At 30.4% G+C, this 18,499-nt stretch overlaps 4 protein-coding genes across 5 annotated transcripts; 2 read left to right on the forward strand and 2 right to left on the reverse strand.

Annotated features, from left to right (window-relative positions):
• Window positions 1-2,144: 2,144 nt before the first annotated feature.
• LOC101505099 (syntaxin-121-like) lies at window positions 2,145-4,307 on the forward strand. The gene is made up of 2 exons (XM_004494199.4): window positions 2,145-2,811; window positions 3,817-4,307. Exons 1-2 carry the CDS (start codon window positions 2,286-2,288, stop codon window positions 4,167-4,169), a joined length of 879 nt encoding a protein of 292 aa, XP_004494256.1. The 5' UTR covers window positions 2,145-2,285; the 3' UTR covers window positions 4,170-4,307.
• Window positions 4,308-6,523: 2,216 nt separating this feature from the next.
• On the forward strand, window positions 6,524-10,450 carry LOC101505421 (uncharacterized). Its single transcript, XM_004494200.4, has 12 exons — window positions 6,524-6,665; window positions 6,754-6,774; window positions 6,856-6,956; window positions 7,062-7,119; window positions 7,268-7,311; window positions 7,405-7,485; window positions 7,910-7,980; window positions 8,109-8,219; window positions 8,731-8,813; window positions 9,213-9,429; window positions 9,630-9,713; window positions 9,907-10,450. Exons 1-12 carry the CDS (start codon window positions 6,644-6,646, stop codon window positions 9,971-9,973), a joined length of 960 nt encoding a protein of 319 aa, XP_004494257.1. The 5' UTR covers window positions 6,524-6,643; the 3' UTR covers window positions 9,974-10,450.
• Window positions 10,451-10,809: 359 nt separating this feature from the next.
• On the reverse strand, window positions 10,810-13,753 carry LOC101505756 (33 kDa ribonucleoprotein, chloroplastic). Its single transcript, XM_004494201.4, has 4 exons — window positions 12,804-13,753; window positions 12,535-12,636; window positions 11,306-11,614; window positions 10,810-11,198 (listed from the first exon to the last, which is right to left on the reverse strand). Exons 1-4 carry the CDS (start codon window positions 13,215-13,217, stop codon window positions 11,067-11,069), a joined length of 957 nt encoding a protein of 318 aa, XP_004494258.1. The 5' UTR covers window positions 13,218-13,753; the 3' UTR covers window positions 10,810-11,066.
• A 213-nt stretch (window positions 13,754-13,966) lies between these two features.
• Window positions 13,967-18,499, reverse strand: LOC101506076 (nuclear transcription factor Y subunit A-10-like). 2 transcript variants are annotated; one of them, XM_004494202.4, is made up of 7 exons: window positions 18,357-18,499; window positions 17,885-17,931; window positions 17,430-17,768; window positions 15,740-15,849; window positions 15,570-15,638; window positions 15,297-15,437; window positions 13,967-14,851 (listed from the first exon to the last, which is right to left on the reverse strand). In XM_004494202.4, the coding sequence occupies exons 3-7, from the start codon at window positions 17,701-17,703 to the stop codon at window positions 14,444-14,446; spliced, it is 1,002 nt and encodes a 333-aa protein (XP_004494259.1). In that variant the 5' UTR covers window positions 17,704-17,768; window positions 17,885-17,931; window positions 18,357-18,499; the 3' UTR covers window positions 13,967-14,443. The 2 variants fall into 2 exon arrangements, with proteins under 2 accessions (XP_004494259.1, XP_027188900.1); XM_027333099.2 differs by lacking the exon at window positions 18,357-18,499 and adding an exon at window positions 18,175-18,197.

The raw sequence follows: 18,499 nt of genomic DNA on the forward strand, positions 1-18,499 counted from the left end.
AATTCCTGTTTTTTATAATAATCTTTTGCTTTTGATTTAGTTTATAAATTTTTATTTCAAGCATCCGTAGTAAGCTATTTTTTCTTCGGGCCGTATACACTTTAGGCCGAACTAAACAAGACCTCTCAACCATCGATTGAGTTTAAGAGTAGTGTGCAGGTAATTAAGAGCTAAATCCTGTCAAAAAAATTAATTAAGTACTAAAATGAAAAGTATAAGTCATTATCTCACGTAAGTAGTTTTTTTAATCCATCTGTTTCGCGGGTGCTTCCTCAATCTTCAGTACCTTTTTTCCTTAGCTTAGAAGAATAAAGGGAAACAGAGGGGTAAAATACATTTCCTTTTTTTACTTACAAAGCTACGCTTTATTTAAATGAATGTTTGTTACAATTTTTTATATATAAAAATAGGATTATATATTGATAACTGCTTTTTTACACAATCATTTAATCAAATTTTATCATAATGTCATTTTGTAAAATATATCTCAATAAAATTTTACGAATTATATCTAAATAAGTTTACAGTGTCCCATGTAGAAACATTATCTTTTGATTAAATGATTGTGTAAAAAAAAATACAATATCAATCTTTTTCTATTGAGAAAATATATAATCATTAAACTCTTAAATATTTTAAGATAAAAAATAAAATAAAATTAATGTTGAAAACAACTCATTTTAAATTTTAACGCAATTAAATACATATCACTTGTTAATAATATTTTCTAAAATGAACATCTTTCTTTAAAATATATAATAGTAAATAATGTTAACCATCAATGAGTGAAATTATATATAGCAAACAAAACAAATTTATAAGTGGTTGAAATATCGATTATTGATTTTAACACTTGAGATAAAATAAATTTGCTTTTCTAATGACAGTGAGTATCTCTTAACGAGTCTTTCAACCAATTTTAGTAATTATTTTTAACTAACCTTTTTTTGTCTATCACTATTAATGCCACCAACTTTTAAATATTTTATAATATAATTGAAATTTAAGATTTTATAATGATAAAATAATTTTGTACTCACTTTTGCCGACTTCCAAAGTCCGGCCAAAATATTTATTTGATTATTTTTTTATAAAAAAAATTAAAAAAAATGTACACATAATTATAAAGTATCAAATTTAAACTTGAAATTATAATATTCAACTTAATAATACTAACATTTATTAGTTGAACTAAATCTTACAAATTTATTTAATTTTTAATTTTATTATTTTAATAATTTATAACAGACATTTAAAATTGTATATTAATAATGATAATAATACTTAAAAATCACATATAAAAAATATCTAAAACATATGTTCTTAGTAATGTATTTATAAATCAGAGCAAATTTAAAAATTTATTATAAAAATATAAAAATGTAAGAAGATAATCTTTATTTTTGTCATGTGGTTAAACTAAATTAAATAATTAAGTTGAAGAAAACATAAAGTACTAGATAAAAATAATCATATAAATTAAATAAATGAAAAAAAATCACATTCGGTGAAAACCATGAAACCATATATTTCTCTTAAAATCATTATAACAATAAGTTCAAAAATTACTGCAAATCAATATATTTAAGTTCAAAATGAATATATTTTATTTGTAATACCTCAATATAAAATTATTAAATATTTATTATTTTTAAAATTACATATTATCTCAGCAGAAAAATTATGTATTGTTGATTACTTTTAAAAAATAACAAATTAAATCAAGATAGTATCAAGAAATTATTCGTTAGTTGGTTGAATATAAGTTTGCATATTAATTTGAAATTTAATTAAATGACTTTTATATTATGTATTTGAAAATAAAATTTAGTTTGATGAAAAACTAAATATGTAAAACTCTTAGATTATTAATTCAAAAAAAAAAACTTTATTAATAACTATTTTTAAAGTGATGTGAATATTTGATTAGTTATGAATTGGTTACATAAAAAAAGTGTATAGAATTTGGTAATATATTTAAGACACATGAGTTCATAATTATCTGCATTCTGGACGTACAATTTATTAAAAGTACCTTATCCCCGAAATTTGAACACGTTTTAAAATTTTAATTATCTCATCCTTTAAATTAATATAAAGTTTATTAAATACACAAAAAAGAATTTATTTTATCGTTGTTTTAAAAAAGTACCTGCAACTTAAGAACGAAAAATCAGTAGAAACACAGCCTATAAAAAGCAAGAGCCCCCTAACAAATTCAACTTCATTGCATAGTCGAATCAAATACTCAAAACGCAAACGGAAGATAGAAAATAAAAAAAAAAATGAACGATTTGCTATCCGCTGACAACAACCACCGCCACGTCATCCAGATGGCTGAGAACTCCACCGGCACGGCGATAAGCCTAGAAAAATTCTTCGAAGAAATTGAAGCGGTGAAAGAAGAATTGAACGAATTAGAAAAGCTCCACGTAAGGCTCCGAAAGTCGCACGAAAAAAGCAAAAGGCTTCACAGCGCAAAGGAAGTGAAAGAGCTTCGTTGTAGAATGGATTCTGACGTTAGTCTCTCTCTAAAGAAAGCGAAATTCGTGAAGGGTAGTTTGGAGTCACTTGAGCGGTCTAATGAAGCAAGCCGGGGTTTAAAGGATTGTGGACCGGGTTCGTCTTCTGATAGAACCCGGTCGGGTGTGGTGAGTGGGTTGAGGAAAAAATTGAAAGAGTCGATGGAAAGTTTTAATGAACTTAGAGAAGAAATATCGTTGGAGTATAGACAAACCGTGAAACGGAGATATTTTACTGTCACCGGAGAGAACCCTACTGATAAAACTGTTGACCTCCTCATCTCTACTGGTATTCATTCATTCATTCAATTATTTTATGTATTGTAAATTTTAAATATTATAAGATTTTTTTCTACTAAAATTTATAATATTTTAATGATACTAAATTAAATATAATTTTTTAAGACTTCAAATTTTATATTTAATTTACTTTTTATTTAAAAAATTTAAATTTTTATAAAAAATATTTTTATAATGTTTGAAACATATATTAAAAAATTTAAATGGTATACATTAGTTGAATTAAAAGTATAAATTAAAATTGTTGATAGAAAATATTTAAGTAACATTGTTTAAAAAAGAAATTTAAAAGATTAAAAATATAATATGATATATTTATAAAGAACAAAAACTTATTTAACTCATTCAATAATATATTTTGTTTTTCTTAATTTTTTATTATTAATTACAGTAATGATATTTATTCATACGTCTAATTTTCTTTTTAAAATTATAGTTAATTCAATTGTATAATTAAATACTATTTTAAAATGTGATTTAAATTAACTATTTATTCAACTTAATTAACTACAACTTTTCTTGTGATTAATCAGGAATAGAAAACATTTGATGTACATGAAATATTTTGTATTAATTAATGGAAATTTTTAATATATGCTTATTTTATATATACTAAAATTAAAAAATAACGGAGACAATCCTAGAGATTGAGCTAAGCTCACAATAAAATTTTAATTTTTTTTCTTCTTGTACTCAAGATTAGAAAAATGTGCATAATTACAAATTAAAAAAAATATAAAGAATTTATCCATCAATCTTCGACTTCACTAACAAGTTTATAAAAAAAAAGAAAGTTAAGCCCAAACTTTCAGTTGGAACTCGTTTAAATAAATGAGCTAAACTTACATCCTAAACCAAACTCAAACTTTAAGTATTCAATATGGCTCACTCGTTTACGATCTACCTCTTAGTTGATTTTAGAATATGTGAAATGTTGTAGGCGATAAAAAGAAATAATGATTGAGTTATAATGTATGATGCATGGTGGATCCAGGTGAGAGCGAAACATTCTTAAAAAAGGCAATCGAAGAGCAAGGTAGAGCAACAGTAATGGAGACAATCCAAGAGATTGAGGAGAGGCATGGTGCAGTGAAAGAGATTGAGAGAAATCTAAAAGAGTTGCACCAAGTGTTTTTGGACATGGCTGTTTTGGTTGAAGCACAAGGTGAAGATTTGAATGACATTGAGAGCCAAATGATGAGAGCTAATTCTTATGTTACCAGTGGGGTTCAACAATTTCATGTTGCTAACACCCATCAAAAGAATACCCGTAAATGCACCTTTTTTGCCATGTTACTCCTCCTCATTATTGCTTTGGTTATTATTCTCCCTATTGTTTTTAAATAATATTTCATCAATTCTGCCACTAATTTGTAACTAGTAATTAACACATTTTAAATAATTGGTTAATTATGAGAAAATGTCTTTCGATCTTTTATGTATTGTATATTGTTTTATTATATATAGTTTTGGTCACTTGATGTAGACTTGTCTTGGTTTCTAGAATCAACTGACGGGACCTCAATTAGGACGTATGGTTAATTAAACAACTTTCGTCTTTCAATTATTTCTAAATGAGACCTGTTAATTTGTTGTAATATGGGAGTTCTCAAAGTTCTTTTTATCTTTTTATTTAATTTTTAATTAATTAAAAATAAAGTGTGATTGAAAAGGGATATATTATTAGAATGGAGTTAGCAACTGATTTGTTTCACAAATATGCGATTAAGTCAACAGATCATACCATTAGACGTACGTAAACTACACTTGGCAAAAAATACCTCTAGTTTCAAAACCGTAATTGAGTTCTGAAAACTAATTTTCAAAGCGCAATTAAAGTACTCTGAAAAATAAGTCTTAGAATTTTCTAATTAATTACCTACCAAAATTATTTTGTAAATCAATTTTTATATTTCATTAACGTCTATTTAAAAAAAAACGTAAAGAAGTCGGCAAAATTAATGTTCAGAACAGAAACCTGAAAGAAAAAAAGAAGTTTGGGTGAGTTGGGTAAATATTTTCAGTCTACTTAATTAATCAATGGTCTGATACACTGTGCTCAAATTCGAAAAACTAACGTATATTTAGTTACTAACATTCTTTGTAATAAAAATAATAGATATTAATTTAAGTAGTGAAAATTTAAGAGACACTCACTTTATCTATGTGATTCAATACAATTAAAAATGAATGAAAAAGAACAACATTTTTAGTGAATAAAATTTATTTAATATTGATAAGTTTATTATTATCATAATACAAAGTGAAAGATAATTATCTTATAGTAATGCACATATATTAGTTGGATTTTTTAAAAGAAAAAACTAGTAAATTACATTGGATACTTCAAAATAAATCGTTTTAAAATATTTTCTCTTTACAAATATATCACCTATAATAGAATAGAGAGAATACACATACAAAAAAAAATATTGAGAGAATATTTTTCAAGAGATATCTAGATTTATAAAACTATGTAATGCAATATTGATTCTAATCACTATTGTAAGCAAAAATAGTCTTAAATTTTGATCATTATTATAAAATAAAATTAATTACTTTTGACTTATTTAATGTTATTATTTTTAATACATCACTTATTTTATTCAAAATATTTAATGTTGATAGTTAAATGTTGACAATAAAAAAAAAATAATTTAGTAAATTTAATTTGTGTTATACATTAAAATAAAAAAAAAGTAATTGCATTTGACTAATTTTTTTCTTCTTATAACAACACGGGAGGGAGTATTTATAAATCGAAGGCATTTCATTATCCACCAAGTAGACGGTGTTATGAAGAGTTATAACATCTCAAGTCAATACTGAAAGAATAATGTACCAGTTTGTTTATCATTATTTGTCACTCTGTTGAGTATGATGCAGTGATTTGTAAGATTTGAAGGGTGATATACAATTTTGATGTTGTGTTCCAAGACTAAAAAGTAATTTATTATAAATAACATATAACTCTAAATCTTCAATTTACATATGCGTTTTTTGGTAAGGAAAAAACTATGAGACTTTGTGTACAAGATTTAAAGCAAACAATACACTAGACATGTGGCTCGAGGTCAAAATAAATGTGTTGTAATTTTGTAATGTGATTTGGGATTCTTTAAATTAATTCAAAGTTTTTATTAAATAAAAAATTATTTCAAAGTTTCAAACAAAGATTTTATCTTTTTTTTTTTCGTGTCACGTTAATAATTTATCTAATTGTGATCTTGTTTTTTATGAAAGATTGTAACGTTATCTTTGTCAATGAAAATCTAATTGATATGCCAACGTAACATTTTATATAAACTTTTTATGAGTAAACCATTTTTATAATATACCGTTAAATGTTAATTTACACAAATTTATTCAATATTTTTAATGTAAAAAACTAATTTAATATAAAAAAATAAATGAGATGAACTTTAAATTAAATTAAAAGAAGTGATGTAATTTTCCCTTTATATATCTAGTTGAGACATTTTGGAGACATAGAAAATTATTTATAGATGTCAAATAATCTAAAAGAATCTGTATTCTCTTATTATTTTATTATTTTTTTGAAAATAATGTAAAATAGTACAAAAATATTTTTCACCCACAATTAATAATAACTCGTAATGATGATGGTAAGATGAGAAAGTAACATTGATATATGAAATGTATATCTTTTGATGTCTTGTTTTTGTAGTGTTCTGAACAGGGGTGTGGTTAGTAAAATAGGTAGGGTGCTGGTAGCAATATCTCGAAAGTTTAGCATATCTTAAGTCGTGCATTATTCACTTCTTCTCTGTATTGAGGTGTGGCAAGGCAACGAAGCAGACATGGCAGCTCTTCGGATGATAGGTAAGCTATATAAAAGTAACAAGACACATTAAATTCACAATATTAAGCTTGATTCTCTGTTATTAACTCATAATTTCAACATATGCAGATATAGCTGTTAACTTCACAGGTCAGGCATTTTATCAAACACTTTGTTTGTGTTTCAATAAAAATAACAATTATCTCTCTCTAATATTCAAAATCAGTGCAGATGGAATGTTTAAGGGAATCTACAATGGAAAGCAATGTCACGTCGCAGATATACCAACTGTTTTGAACAGGGCTTGGGCTGCTGGCGTTCACCGAATCATTGTATTAAATACCTTTATCACTTTTCATGTCTGATTTAATCATTCATTCATTAAGTTTATTCAGGCATAGATGATTAATTGCGTGTTCTCTTTGTGTTGTATGTAGGTAACTGGTGGATCACTTGAAGAATCAAGGGAAGCTCTTGCAATTGCTGAAACAGATGGTTTGTCATTTTGACACATTCAATGATTATTGGGACAATGCCTCGCACATTTGAGCACCAAAATTAATGTTTACTCTTTTACCCATTTATGGCTTTCTAGTTTCCACTGATTTTGATGATAACTTGAAGTTTTATTGATTGATCATAGGAAGACTTTTCTGCACTGTTGGTGTGCATCCAACACGTTGCAAGGTTGATCTCCTTTTTTCTCCTTTTGTTTTTTAACTGCAGTTTTTCTTTTTTTCATCGAAGAGTTTGTAAATGTGACTTGGTGTTTTGATTTAGGAATTTGAGGAGAGTGGAGATCCAGAACAGCATTTTCAGGATCTTTTGTCATTGGCTCAAGAGGGAATTCAGAAAGGGAAGGTATGGTTAAACCATTTTGTCAATCGCTGATCATGACAAATAGTGATTTTTCAAATTCTATTTGATTACAATGTCATAGCATCGCTATAGCCGCTATTTTACACTTTGTATTAAATAACATACTGCGGAAAAATAACTATTTGTTCAAATTCCACTTTGTTATAACTGCTGTTTGACAACATTGTGCTTAAACTCTAACAAGCAAGACAATTACTAAACATATCATAATTTTAACTAGCTGTGCATGTCTGATCCACCTAGTTCTGAATCTTGAATTCTTAATTGTATTATTCACTTCTAAACATGTCACCATGTATGTTGTTATTCATATAGTTCCAGAACTTTTTCTCTAGGTCTGAAACTACTGTCCAAGTAAGCATTTATTAATAACTTTGCATTCTTCTTTCTCTTTTTCATATGGAAGGTGGTTGCGGTTGGAGAATGTGGATTAGACTATGACCGGCTTCATTTTTGCCCAGCGGAGATTCAAAAGAAGTATGCACAGTTTATCTATTGCTATATGTCACTTTAGTAATTTTTCCCCCTCACTTCCTGTTTTTTGATTTTATAATATATTAAAATCAAATTATTAATGAATTATCTTCTTTTTTTGTGAATGCTAGGTATTTTGAGAAGCAGTTTGAATTGGCATACATCACAAAATTGCCTATGTTTTTGCACATGCGAGCAGCAGCTGCAGATTTCTGTGAATTAGTTGAGAAAAATAAGGACAGGTGTGTGATTGCTGGATCTCACAATTTTGAAATCGTAAATATTCAAATAATATTGTTTGATGTGCCTCTTTTTTAGCCTATCATTTTATTAATTTCGAGAAATGAACTTAATCATAAGGGTTAGAAAGTATTGTTGCCAACCTTAACTATGCTGTTTACGCTTTCAAGTTTGGGGATTGAGGTAAAAATGATATAAAATGTTCAACATCCTTTGGAACAAGTTGCACTGGGTAGGTTTGTTTGAAGATACTTGTGATTCTTTTCAAACTCTTAACCCATCCTTTGAAGGGTTACAAAAATTACCTTGAGGCCTTGTCGGCGCATAAAATACAAAATTACTTGCAAATAAGAAATAAATAGCCTTGAGATCATTGGGATCTCATTTCTCCTCATGTCTGATAGACACACCCATAAATATTAACATAAGATTGCATTTGTTTTATTGCTTGTTATTGATGGCATTACCACTTTGGGATGTGAAATGGACTAATTGTTTCTACTTTTATAACAGGTTCTCTGCTGGAGTCACCCATTCATTTACTGGTAGTATGGATGATTGCACTAAGCTTCTCTCTTTTGATAAAATGTACATTGGTAAATCCATCTTTTCAAGCATTACTATATTTTCTAACCTCGTTTAAGGCACCCTGGTATGTCTAATTTTAGGCTTTGCCTTCTAGAAAATATAACCACAAAGTGAACTTTTATTGTGCTAATTGCAAGCTCCTTGAGATAAAAAGATGTACATACTTTAGGAAAGCTTTGAGTTCATAGTTGTTTTTGGTGTTTTAATATCAAAAGATAGACATATGAATGGTGTGTTCGTATGCATGGACTAACTGTGTATTTGAGGATCTAGGTGCTTTTGAATATCTATTCCCTTGTTAGTTGACTTGCATAATTTTTTACTTCTGATTATCGGATTATCATGATTGAATACTAACATTCCATTTAAATCCCATGAATGATATACATTGTTTGGTACTCTGGCAGGTATAAATGGGTGCTCTCTGAAGACAACTGAGAACCTTGATGTTGTCAAGGGTATTCCTGTTGAGAGAATGATGATTGAGACAGACTCGCCATACTGTGAAATCAAGAATACTCATGCCGGAGTTGGTTTTGTTAACTCTAAATGGCCTTCTAAGAAGAAAGAGAAGTATGATCAAGAGAACATTGTCAAAGGCCGCAATGAACCTTGTTTAGTTAGGTAATTGGGGTGGTTTTGCACTTTTGCTTATCAATTTGGTACTATTGCTTCAAGAAATATCTTCTTATTTGATATTAATGTAGTCAGGAGTATTCAAGTTTGCACAAATTTAAAGCCTGGATACGATTGTTAATCTTATGCTTCCATTTTCTTCTAAAAGACTATCCTAGAAATATTTCTGATTGACTGTAATATTCCAGGCAAGTTCTTGAGGTGGTTGCTGGCTGTAAAGGAATCAATGACATGGGTAACCTAAGTAGAACATTGTACAACAACACTTGCAGGTAACATAGCTTGTCTCTTGAGTTGTCCATTACTGATGGAAGTGATCACTTGTAGAAACCCTATTTTTTTGTTGGGAAAATAGAAAGGTAAACCCGGTTAATAAAAACGATAAATAGGAATACTCAATCCCATCTTATGTGTTGGTTATTTATTATATATTCTGAAACTCCAAGGAAAATATTCACTTTGCAGGGTGTTTTTCCCGCATGACTTGGATTCTGCAGCTGATTCTCTTCTAGCTGGCAATAATTCTTCATAAACAGATTACAGACATGTTGATGACTTGGCTCTACTCTTTGCATTTATTCAAAGCTGTTCAGTTGCTTCGTTCCCCATTTTCTTGGCAGAGCTTAGCAGTGTCCTTGAAGTGAAACTGAAATTGTTTGTACTGCGATATATCAAGAAGTGGTTTTTGGCAGTCTGGCGAGTATGTGAGTGATAGATTGTTGTATTAACATATAATTTAAAAAACTACATGATACTAAAGAAGCCAAAAGGTTCCATAGGCAGTTACGATTTTGCATACCATGCCATGCCTTGGAAAATTGTACCTTTTTTTCCTTCATTTTTTTGAATTAATCTGCATGAGTTCTAGCCCAGTGTAATTTTAATGCCTATGTTACTTTTTGTCTAAGATCGTTCTTTGTTTGAAAATGTTGTTCAATTATCGCAGTGTGTTGTAGAACCCATTTGTTGATGATAATGAATATTCATAGACATTGATCTATTGTGGTGATTTGATTTTCACCTCCTTTTCTTACTCCTTTTTTCAGTAAAAAGAAATTCTCCATATCAAAGTTTACTCGAAAAATGTTGCCATCATTTGGCTAACTTGGATCAATTATAAAAGTGGGCGATGTCAAAATTTAATGCAAACTATTCACTACAAAATAATGACTTGATAAGCTACTTTTGCATGAAATGGAAGTAAGCTGTGATGTCCAAATGGATTTGTGGTGCTAAAGTAAGTTCCCTCTTATGAGTTTTAAATTGGGGAGTCTCAGCTAATAAGTGAGGCTTTTGCATTGATGAACCCTCCCTTTGAGATTATGCTCATAACATTCACTTTACATATATTTCAAGTTTTCAACACTATTTTATACCCTCAAGTGAAGGTTATCATTTCAATAAATCTTCTATTGAATAAGTTATATTATCCCATCAAACTCTGGAGCTTGTTCTTCACAATTACAAACCATATAATGACATCGACCCCTTATAGATACATCTCACAACTGCCTGAAAATCTAGTTAGTGTATACCAGTCTAACTAGTTCGACAGAAAATATTAATTGGGCGAAAAGCTAAATGATGTATATTTTGCGGGCAAAACTTTGATCAATCATATTTCCTCAAGTGCTGGCACTAGACACCAATTCTGAGCTATCAACATTGCTTTTTGTATTTTCCTCAACTACCGGAGGAGGAGATGAGGTTGTCCTCTCTGAAGCCAAATTCAATCGCAAGGGCCGGCCTTGAACTTCCTGAAAACATTGCATTACATTTGCAAGAAATGTGGCTATATAGTTAGATTGAGATATCACAAGCATAACTTGAAATGGCAAAACAAATCTGTCAAAATTGTTCTTACCACGCCATTCATTGCGTTCAAAGCAGCCTCTAAATTCTCGGCAGTTTCAAAAGTGACGAATCCAAAACCTCGAGATCTTCCATTGTCCCTCTCATAAATGACCTTGGCACCCAATAAGCCTGGCTGTTCAGCAAAGGCATCTCTAAGTTCCTGAGAGTTCAGTCCCCAGCCAAGGTTTCCAGCATAAATCTTGTGAGGACTATCAACAAAGCCTTTGTAGGCGCTCCTTACTTTTTTCCCCATTACCAACCTTTCACCTCCTTTGGGCACTTCTGGAAAGTTTACCTTAGCACTCCTACCACCAATTTGCTGCAAATCATTACAATCAATCACATTAACGTTGAACTTTTCATAAAACCAACTATAAATTGTCATGATAAATTGATTATTAAGATTATAAAGTTCAGCTATAATCAATGCTTTGATTAGAGTATAGCTTTTTATAAGATATATCTCCTAGATCACAGGACCAACAAAAAAAGAAAATAATTAAAAGATATATTATTTTCTGGATTAGTACTTCATCATCCAAAATTATCATAGGCATTGCAAACTGAAATTGGACCCCAACTACTTTTATAACCAACATTTTTTTGCCAAGTTACACTAGTAAGAACTTGTGTTCTATAAATTTTAAGAATAAACAGAAGCAAATAAAAGAACACCCCCTGTGCAACCTGGATTTTTCTTTTAATCTCATAACTCTTAAGGAAAGGATTATTTACAATCCATTGATAACTCAGGAATAGACACACAACAAACTATAGGCGAAGAGCTTTAATTTGCAACCGAAGCAGAGATTAGTCCCGTAACCAAACCAAATGACTGATGCTTGTGGGAATAATCTATGGAGCCAGTGTCTCTCCACTAAGTTCAAACTTGACCACAAAGTTGGCCTGCCATACGTTACTCATTATCTTGTCACCCCATGTGAGTTTTTGCATTTCGTGGGATTTGATTAATTTGAACCATGTACTTGACGCTTAAGTACATTGATTCTTAGACTAGCACTACTAATTGAGTAGGGTGAGAAGACCATGAGTAACAATTATGGTAGTCCTTGGTTTCCTACCATAAAAAAAAAAGAATAATAGAAAGAATGCATCATAAATGTATCAATCAAACTAGTACCACCTAAGGACTAGAATTTAAACCCGATGTGAAAGAGAAAATACTGACATAATAACTAATATACTAATATTTGTTTTAAAAAAAAGTAAAAAACTTACAGAACCATCAAACATTCGAATTGCTTCTTTAGCTTCTTCAACACTCTTCATTGTAACAAATGCAAATCCTCTGCTCCTGTCAGTGACTCGATCATACACAATCTATATAATTCAATCAAACAAAACACAAAGAAACGAGTATTACATATTACAATAAAATCCACTTTTTTTTTTTTTAATTTTCCAATCAAACAGATAAAGAAGTTTTTTTTTATATAAAAAAAAACAATAACAAACAAATTATGTAAAATAAAAGAAAAGAAAAAAACCTCAACAGACACGACAGTACCAGCTTCTGCAAAGATCTCAGCCAACTGAGAAGAAGTAATTGAAAATGGCAAGTTTCCAACATAGAGTCTCCCAGCATCGTCTGAGATTGTTACTTTCTGCTCTTCTTCTTGCTGTGGTTTTTCAAATGTTTCTGTTTGTGGTTCTGATTCTGAGTTCTCTTGTTGAGAAACTTGGAATTCATCTAAGGAAGCGAACGGGGGGTGAAGAATTTGAAGTGGGATAGGGCAAAGATTGAAACTTTGAGAGTTGAGGTTGAGATTGAAGGGTTTATGGGAAATGGGTCTTTGAGGGAAGTTGGTGGTGGTGAGTGAAATGGAAGAATGGGTGAATGAGAGGTTGTAGATTCTATTGTTGTAGATAGATGAGGAAATAGAAGATGTTGCAGAAGCCATTTAGTTTTTCAAAGTTTCAGAGTTGAGAAGTGAATTGGAGATACAACAATATAACTGTATCCATTTGGGCTTTGCATTTCACACAACACAAGGATAAGGTTTGCTTTCAAACTCCAATTCTTGTTAGTTACTCTCTCTTTATTCAATAAAAAATATCCTCCAAATTTATTTTGTCTCAAAGTTTATGAGATAAGTAATTTTAGGAGATTTATTATTTACTCGTGAAGGAAAAAAAAATTAATTGAAAAACAGTTACTTGACTTTATTAAAGAATATTATACCCAACTAAACTAAGTATTAAAAATTTGTCACATTGATTTTATTAAAGTTGTCATTATGATTTTATTTAATGTTACAATCATTATATCATTAAAAATATTATAGTTTTGGACAATTTTACACTGACCGTCCACATAAACTATTAATTTACGGTATCTCTGTAAGCTTTTTTTTTTTCTTCACTTTTTTGTCAAATCTTTGCACTTTCACCACATCTAGTCTTCGAATTTCAAGTACTCTAAAATAGGAAAGATACTGTTGTTGGCTAGAATATGAATTGTGATATCCCAAAATATTGAATGAAATTTTGTTGGTGGTTGTTAGCATTTTGCTTCCATGAATAACCCTTCTCACAAAAGGCCATGAACCACCCCCAAACTAGTCTTATATCCATTCATCTGAGTATTTTGAACTAGTAACCACCAAAATGGTGGGCATGCAATTGTTTGCTGCACTTGCAAATTTCCAAATGCAAAAAAGATGATAAAATTTGACATTGCTATATTGGAGAAATCCACACCAATACATTTATTTTTCCAACAAAATACACATACCAAAGTTCTATAATACATTCCTCCCCAAAGTCAGAAATACATCATAAAAAACCACATTTAGACATTACTCAAAACACGCATAACATAACTTGAATTAGATTTCAGTGCCTTTATTTCCACACTGAAGATTAGTAAAATATTCGTGCATATGTCTTCTGTATCGGGATAATCGTACCAAGATTGTCCTGTGCAGAAAGACAAAGATAGTTACCATAGGTACATTGAGCCAAGGATGCATTGCCAAAGATTGAGCCAAGGATGATTTGCCAAAGATTGAGCCAAGGATGGATTGCCTTAAGACCAGATGTCAGGACGATCCTATAATCATCTGGTCTTATCAAGGACAAGGTTCGGTGCAATATTGCACCAAACCTGACTTGATTCTTTCTGGAATCAAGCTTTAAGGTTACAGCAGTTGCCAGCTGCTGTAACCCATTTGGTGGGCATGATAACGCCACGCCCACCATCAATCATGTCTGCCAGAGAGTGGACGGAAGATCCAAGGTGATTGACCGCAAAGCCATCAAAATTTCCCCTTGAATACAAGCTTGTCACCTCTGACCCGGAAATATTCGGACTGCTACCATTAGTTTCTTTTGAAGAGTTTAAAGTTCCAACATCAGATTCAAGGACTTCAGAACTCTGAGAACCACTGCACTGCAATTGTTGACCACCAAATTTATGCACTTTACTTCCACTTTTACCATCTCCATTTGCAGATTTCTTTGTGTTCAAGAAACGACCGCCGCATCCTCTTGGTCGCCGCATTGCATGGAGATGGCGTGACTCATGCATGTAGGGCTGTAAGCCAAAACAAAACTCAGTTAGCTTAAAAAAAGCAAAACTATCTCACTAATCAAATTTTGTAATTAGTAAAGAAAGTGATCTTTTGAGTCATCAAAAGAAAGTACATTTTGATGTTTGTTATTAACACTATTCTTAGTTACCTTCTTAATCAAAGTACAAGAACTTCTGTTTGTAAATAACTTCATATCATTTTTATTATATAATAATCCTCTAATTTTATTCCTTTCAAATCTCTTCATAAGTAATGTCTCGAGTTCAAGTCTTGCAAATGAAGAAAAAAAACACAAGAAAGCCTTGTTTGATGAGTAAATGCATCCTATTCTACTTAGATGGCGCGTGACTGCCGACGCCTAATGATTCCATGGTCAAAAAAAAATTCAAGACCAAAAAAAATTCAACGAACACAAAGAATCTAGGAATACTATACATCGAATCATACCTTACGACGTTTAATCAATTTGTGACCAAGCACCGCTTTGGCGCGTGACTGCCGACGCCTAATGATTCCATGGTACTGCTTAGCATTTACATAAATCGGTCCATCATCAGATGTCATGTTAAGTGGCAGCATTACACGCCCCTACATTGTTACATATGAATATACATGAATAAATAAAGATTTATAAATCATCAATTGATAGGAAAAAGCGTGTTGAAAGCATAACATAGTTTATACGGATTAAGAAGCTTGCGAGCGAAGTAAAAGGCGCACCGGAATTTGAGGTCCATAAGTTGAGATGAGTCCATAAAATTGATCTGCATAAGGATATTTTGTACAGATCTACAAGGGAAAAAGATTCCAAGAAACATAAGTAAAACATGTCTAAAACTAAAATACTAAAACATCAAAATGTGGTTAGTTTTTTAGAGAACAAGTGTTACCATAGGCTGAGTAAATCCTAGCTCGTAACGAGTCGCAGTATCAGGGAATGATGACTGCAGTGATATGGTTGTATGAGGCTTTTGTGCATCAGCTGACATTTTAAAATCATCTGAGGAAGAAACATCTGAATGGTTAGCTTCAAGTTGGCATGGCAAGTGCATTGTACAGAAAATACATTTTCTCTGATAATTCAAAAACAACCAGCAATTCTACTAGACTTTGTGTCATAATAATTTTAGATTCAGAACTCATGCTAAGAAATATTCAATCTCCTATTTCTATTTCACTAATCATCATTCTAAATAACAAGTTCCATAATTTCTATGTCTCTCTTCTCTCGACCAAGATCATGTATTAAAATAGAAATAGGCCCTTCTGGTTCATGAAAGCAAAATTAATCTAAGAGTTGACCATAGCATGATATGTTGTAAAATTGGTTTCTAACCATCCAAAGTTTAATAAAAAATAATAGGCAAAAATACATCTATGATCCTTTAAGTTGGTACCAATTCTCGCTTTAAGTCTTTTATATTTTTTTATTCTCTTCCGACTTGGTCTTTAAGTTATATTTTGTTTATATCGTTAGCCTTTTGTCTCACTTTCAATAACGATTAGTGTAATTGAAAACATCTGATTATTCGAAACTCTACAAAATGTTGTAATAATATGTCTCTCATACTAATCCTTCAAAAAACACTAATCAAACTTTGTAATATAAATAGTCTATCCCCATAATCAATGTCATTAACTTCCTCCACTTGCACAGTAGTTTGGAAAGTCAACTCAATGCGATGTTTCGATTAGATCTTAATATTTTATAACATTAATTCGGTAAAAAAATTCAAACTTAAAGAACAGCATACACAATTTAATATAACTTAAAGACTAATTGTGTAAACTGAATATAACTTAAAGGACCAAATCAAAAACAAAAAGTTAAAGGACCTAATCAGAAACTAGACTAAAAGATGTATTTTTACCAAAATAATATTATTTGATTTATCCTTAATGTCCTAAACTATTCACAACTACACTGTAATCTGCAGCTTTCCTTCATCTAGATTTTCCGAAGCAGACTAATTGTATCATTTATTTAATAAATAAATAAATATGTGTAAAGGAATCAATTTTGTTATACGCTGTTATTCATATGTAAATTATTCTTATAAGAAAACATAAAATAAAGTCAAAATTGTCTCCATATAAACTATAAATGGTTTTTAAAAATTATCAGCGAATTTATGAAAATAAGTTAAAAACAACTTATGAACATGTCATATGCTGTTTTCAAAAGTTCTCTCAAGCATACTCATAAATCACAAGTATTTATGTCAATATAGATAAGTTTAAGTAAGTGAATCAAAACACACCAATATAGTCACAACCTATGAAGCACTAACTCTTATAGAGGCATAGACACCAAACATGACAGTGACACATTGACACCAATAATAATATGAAAAATGGATGAAATTCAATGTAACAATATGTCTCTATTGTGTCGGCTCGATGTAAGACACTCACACATGTTGAACATCATCTTCAATCTGAAGTATTAGTGTTACATCGGTCACAAATTTACTTTACAAACAGATGATATCAATTACTTTACTATTTTGGTGTAAATACAAATGACCAAAAAATCATACAAGTGAAATAGAGAGATATATTCACAATGAAATGACATACCTGGAAAGATGGTAAAGTGATTGGTATGCTCTTTCCCCAACAAATGTTCAGCTCCTCTACCCAATTGCTTAGTTGCACCAAATTGGTTAACAGAGATAGGTGGCTCCAATGAAAAGGATTTGATTTGTCCACAACCACCAGACTCTCCATAAAGGGATTGAGATCCAAAACTACTCCACCAAGGTGCTGCTCCTGAATTAGCAGATGATAATTGCCCCACAAAATTGTGTGCAATTCCTTCATTCTCTTTCAGATAAACACTTTGCATAGCCATACTCCAAATATGATTTCAAAACTTAATCTTTTAGCTTGTGTAATAAAATAAACAACCTCAACTTCCTATAATCAAAGATATACAAAAAAGAAAGAAAAAAAATTCATGTTTTGCAAAAAATAACAAACTTTCATAGGAAGAAAAAAGGGAAAAAATTAGCATAAATAGTATGTTCTTATACCTCAGAATCTTATTCAGTCTTCAGCATAAAAGGTCTTGAAACAGAAGCTGGATTGAAAAATATACAAAAACAGAAATTCAATTTCCACAAATAATCAGTAATCAATAATCAATAAAAAATACTAAAAATAATAAGTTTAAGATAAAAAAAATAAAAACTGCAGAGTTTAAAGCAAAGACATAAAAGTGAAGATAAGTAGAAGGAGACAAAAGTAAGGTGGGAATTACAATCTAGAAAGATACAACTCAACAAACAATTCCAACAGAAAAGTACAACACAAACATACATACCTACAAAAATACATAACAACCCACTTACAGAAACCAAAGTACACCAAAACCAGAACCTAAAAAACCAATCTTTAGAAAAAATAATCATCATTTTATTTTCAAAAAAAAAAAATACAAATTTCAAAATAACACAAAAGTCAAGCTAACAACTCAAAGAAGAAGAAGAAAGAAAGAGCACCAACATGTGAGATTAAGTTGCAGAAACAGAAGTAGTAAACCCCATTAGATTGGAGCCATGTCGGTAAAATATGAAGCAAAAGCAGTCACAAAGAGGAGATAGAAAGTGGAAAAAAAGAAGAAGAGAGAGAGAGAGAGAGAGATGTAA

The sequence above is a fragment of the Cicer arietinum genome, chromosome 3, assembly GCF_000331145.2.
Source record: "Cicer arietinum cultivar CDC Frontier isolate Library 1 chromosome 3, Cicar.CDCFrontier_v2.0, whole genome shotgun sequence".
Classification (NCBI taxonomy): Eukaryota; Viridiplantae; Streptophyta; class Magnoliopsida; order Fabales; family Fabaceae; genus Cicer; species Cicer arietinum.

Bases quoted from the DNA above. Each gene is read 5' to 3' on its own strand.
- LOC101505099 (XM_004494199.4), top strand. From the start codon at position 2,286: ATGAACGATTTGCTATCCGCTGACAACAACCACCGCCACGTCATCCAG. The intron at 2,812-3,816 runs GTATTCATTCAT...TGGTGGATCCAG, and splicing joins TGACCTCCTCATCTCTACTG to GTGAGAGCGAAACATTCTTA.
- LOC101505421 (XM_004494200.4), top strand. From the start codon at position 6,644: ATGGCAGCTCTTCGGATGATAG. The intron at 7,120-7,267 runs GTTTGTCATTTT...GATTGATCATAG, and splicing joins TGCAATTGCTGAAACAGATG to GAAGACTTTTCTGCACTGTT. The intron at 8,220-8,730 runs GTGTGTGATTGC...CTTTTATAACAG, and splicing joins GTTGAGAAAAATAAGGACAG to GTTCTCTGCTGGAGTCACCC.
- LOC101505756 (XM_004494201.4), bottom strand. From the start codon at position 13,217: ATGGCTTCTGCAACATCTTCTATTTCCTCATCTATCTACAACAATAGA. The intron at 12,637-12,803 runs GTTTTTTTCTTT...TGAATTATATAG, and splicing joins GTACTGTCGTGTCTGTTGAG to ATTGTGTATGATCGAGTCAC. The intron at 11,615-12,534 runs GTAAGTTTTTTA...AATGATTTGCAG, and splicing joins TTCGAATGTTTGATGGTTCT to CAAATTGGTGGTAGGAGTGC.
- LOC101506076 (XM_004494202.4), bottom strand. From the start codon at position 17,703: ATGGCTATGCAAAGTGTTTATCTGAAAGAGAATGAAGGAATTGCACAC. The intron at 15,850-17,429 runs GTATGTCATTTC...TTTCTTCCTCAG, and splicing joins TCACTTTACCATCTTTCCAG to ATGATTTTAAAATGTCAGCT. The intron at 14,852-15,296 runs GTATGATTCGAT...TTTGGCTTACAG, and splicing joins AATTGATTAAACGTCGTAAG to CCCTACATGCATGAGTCACG.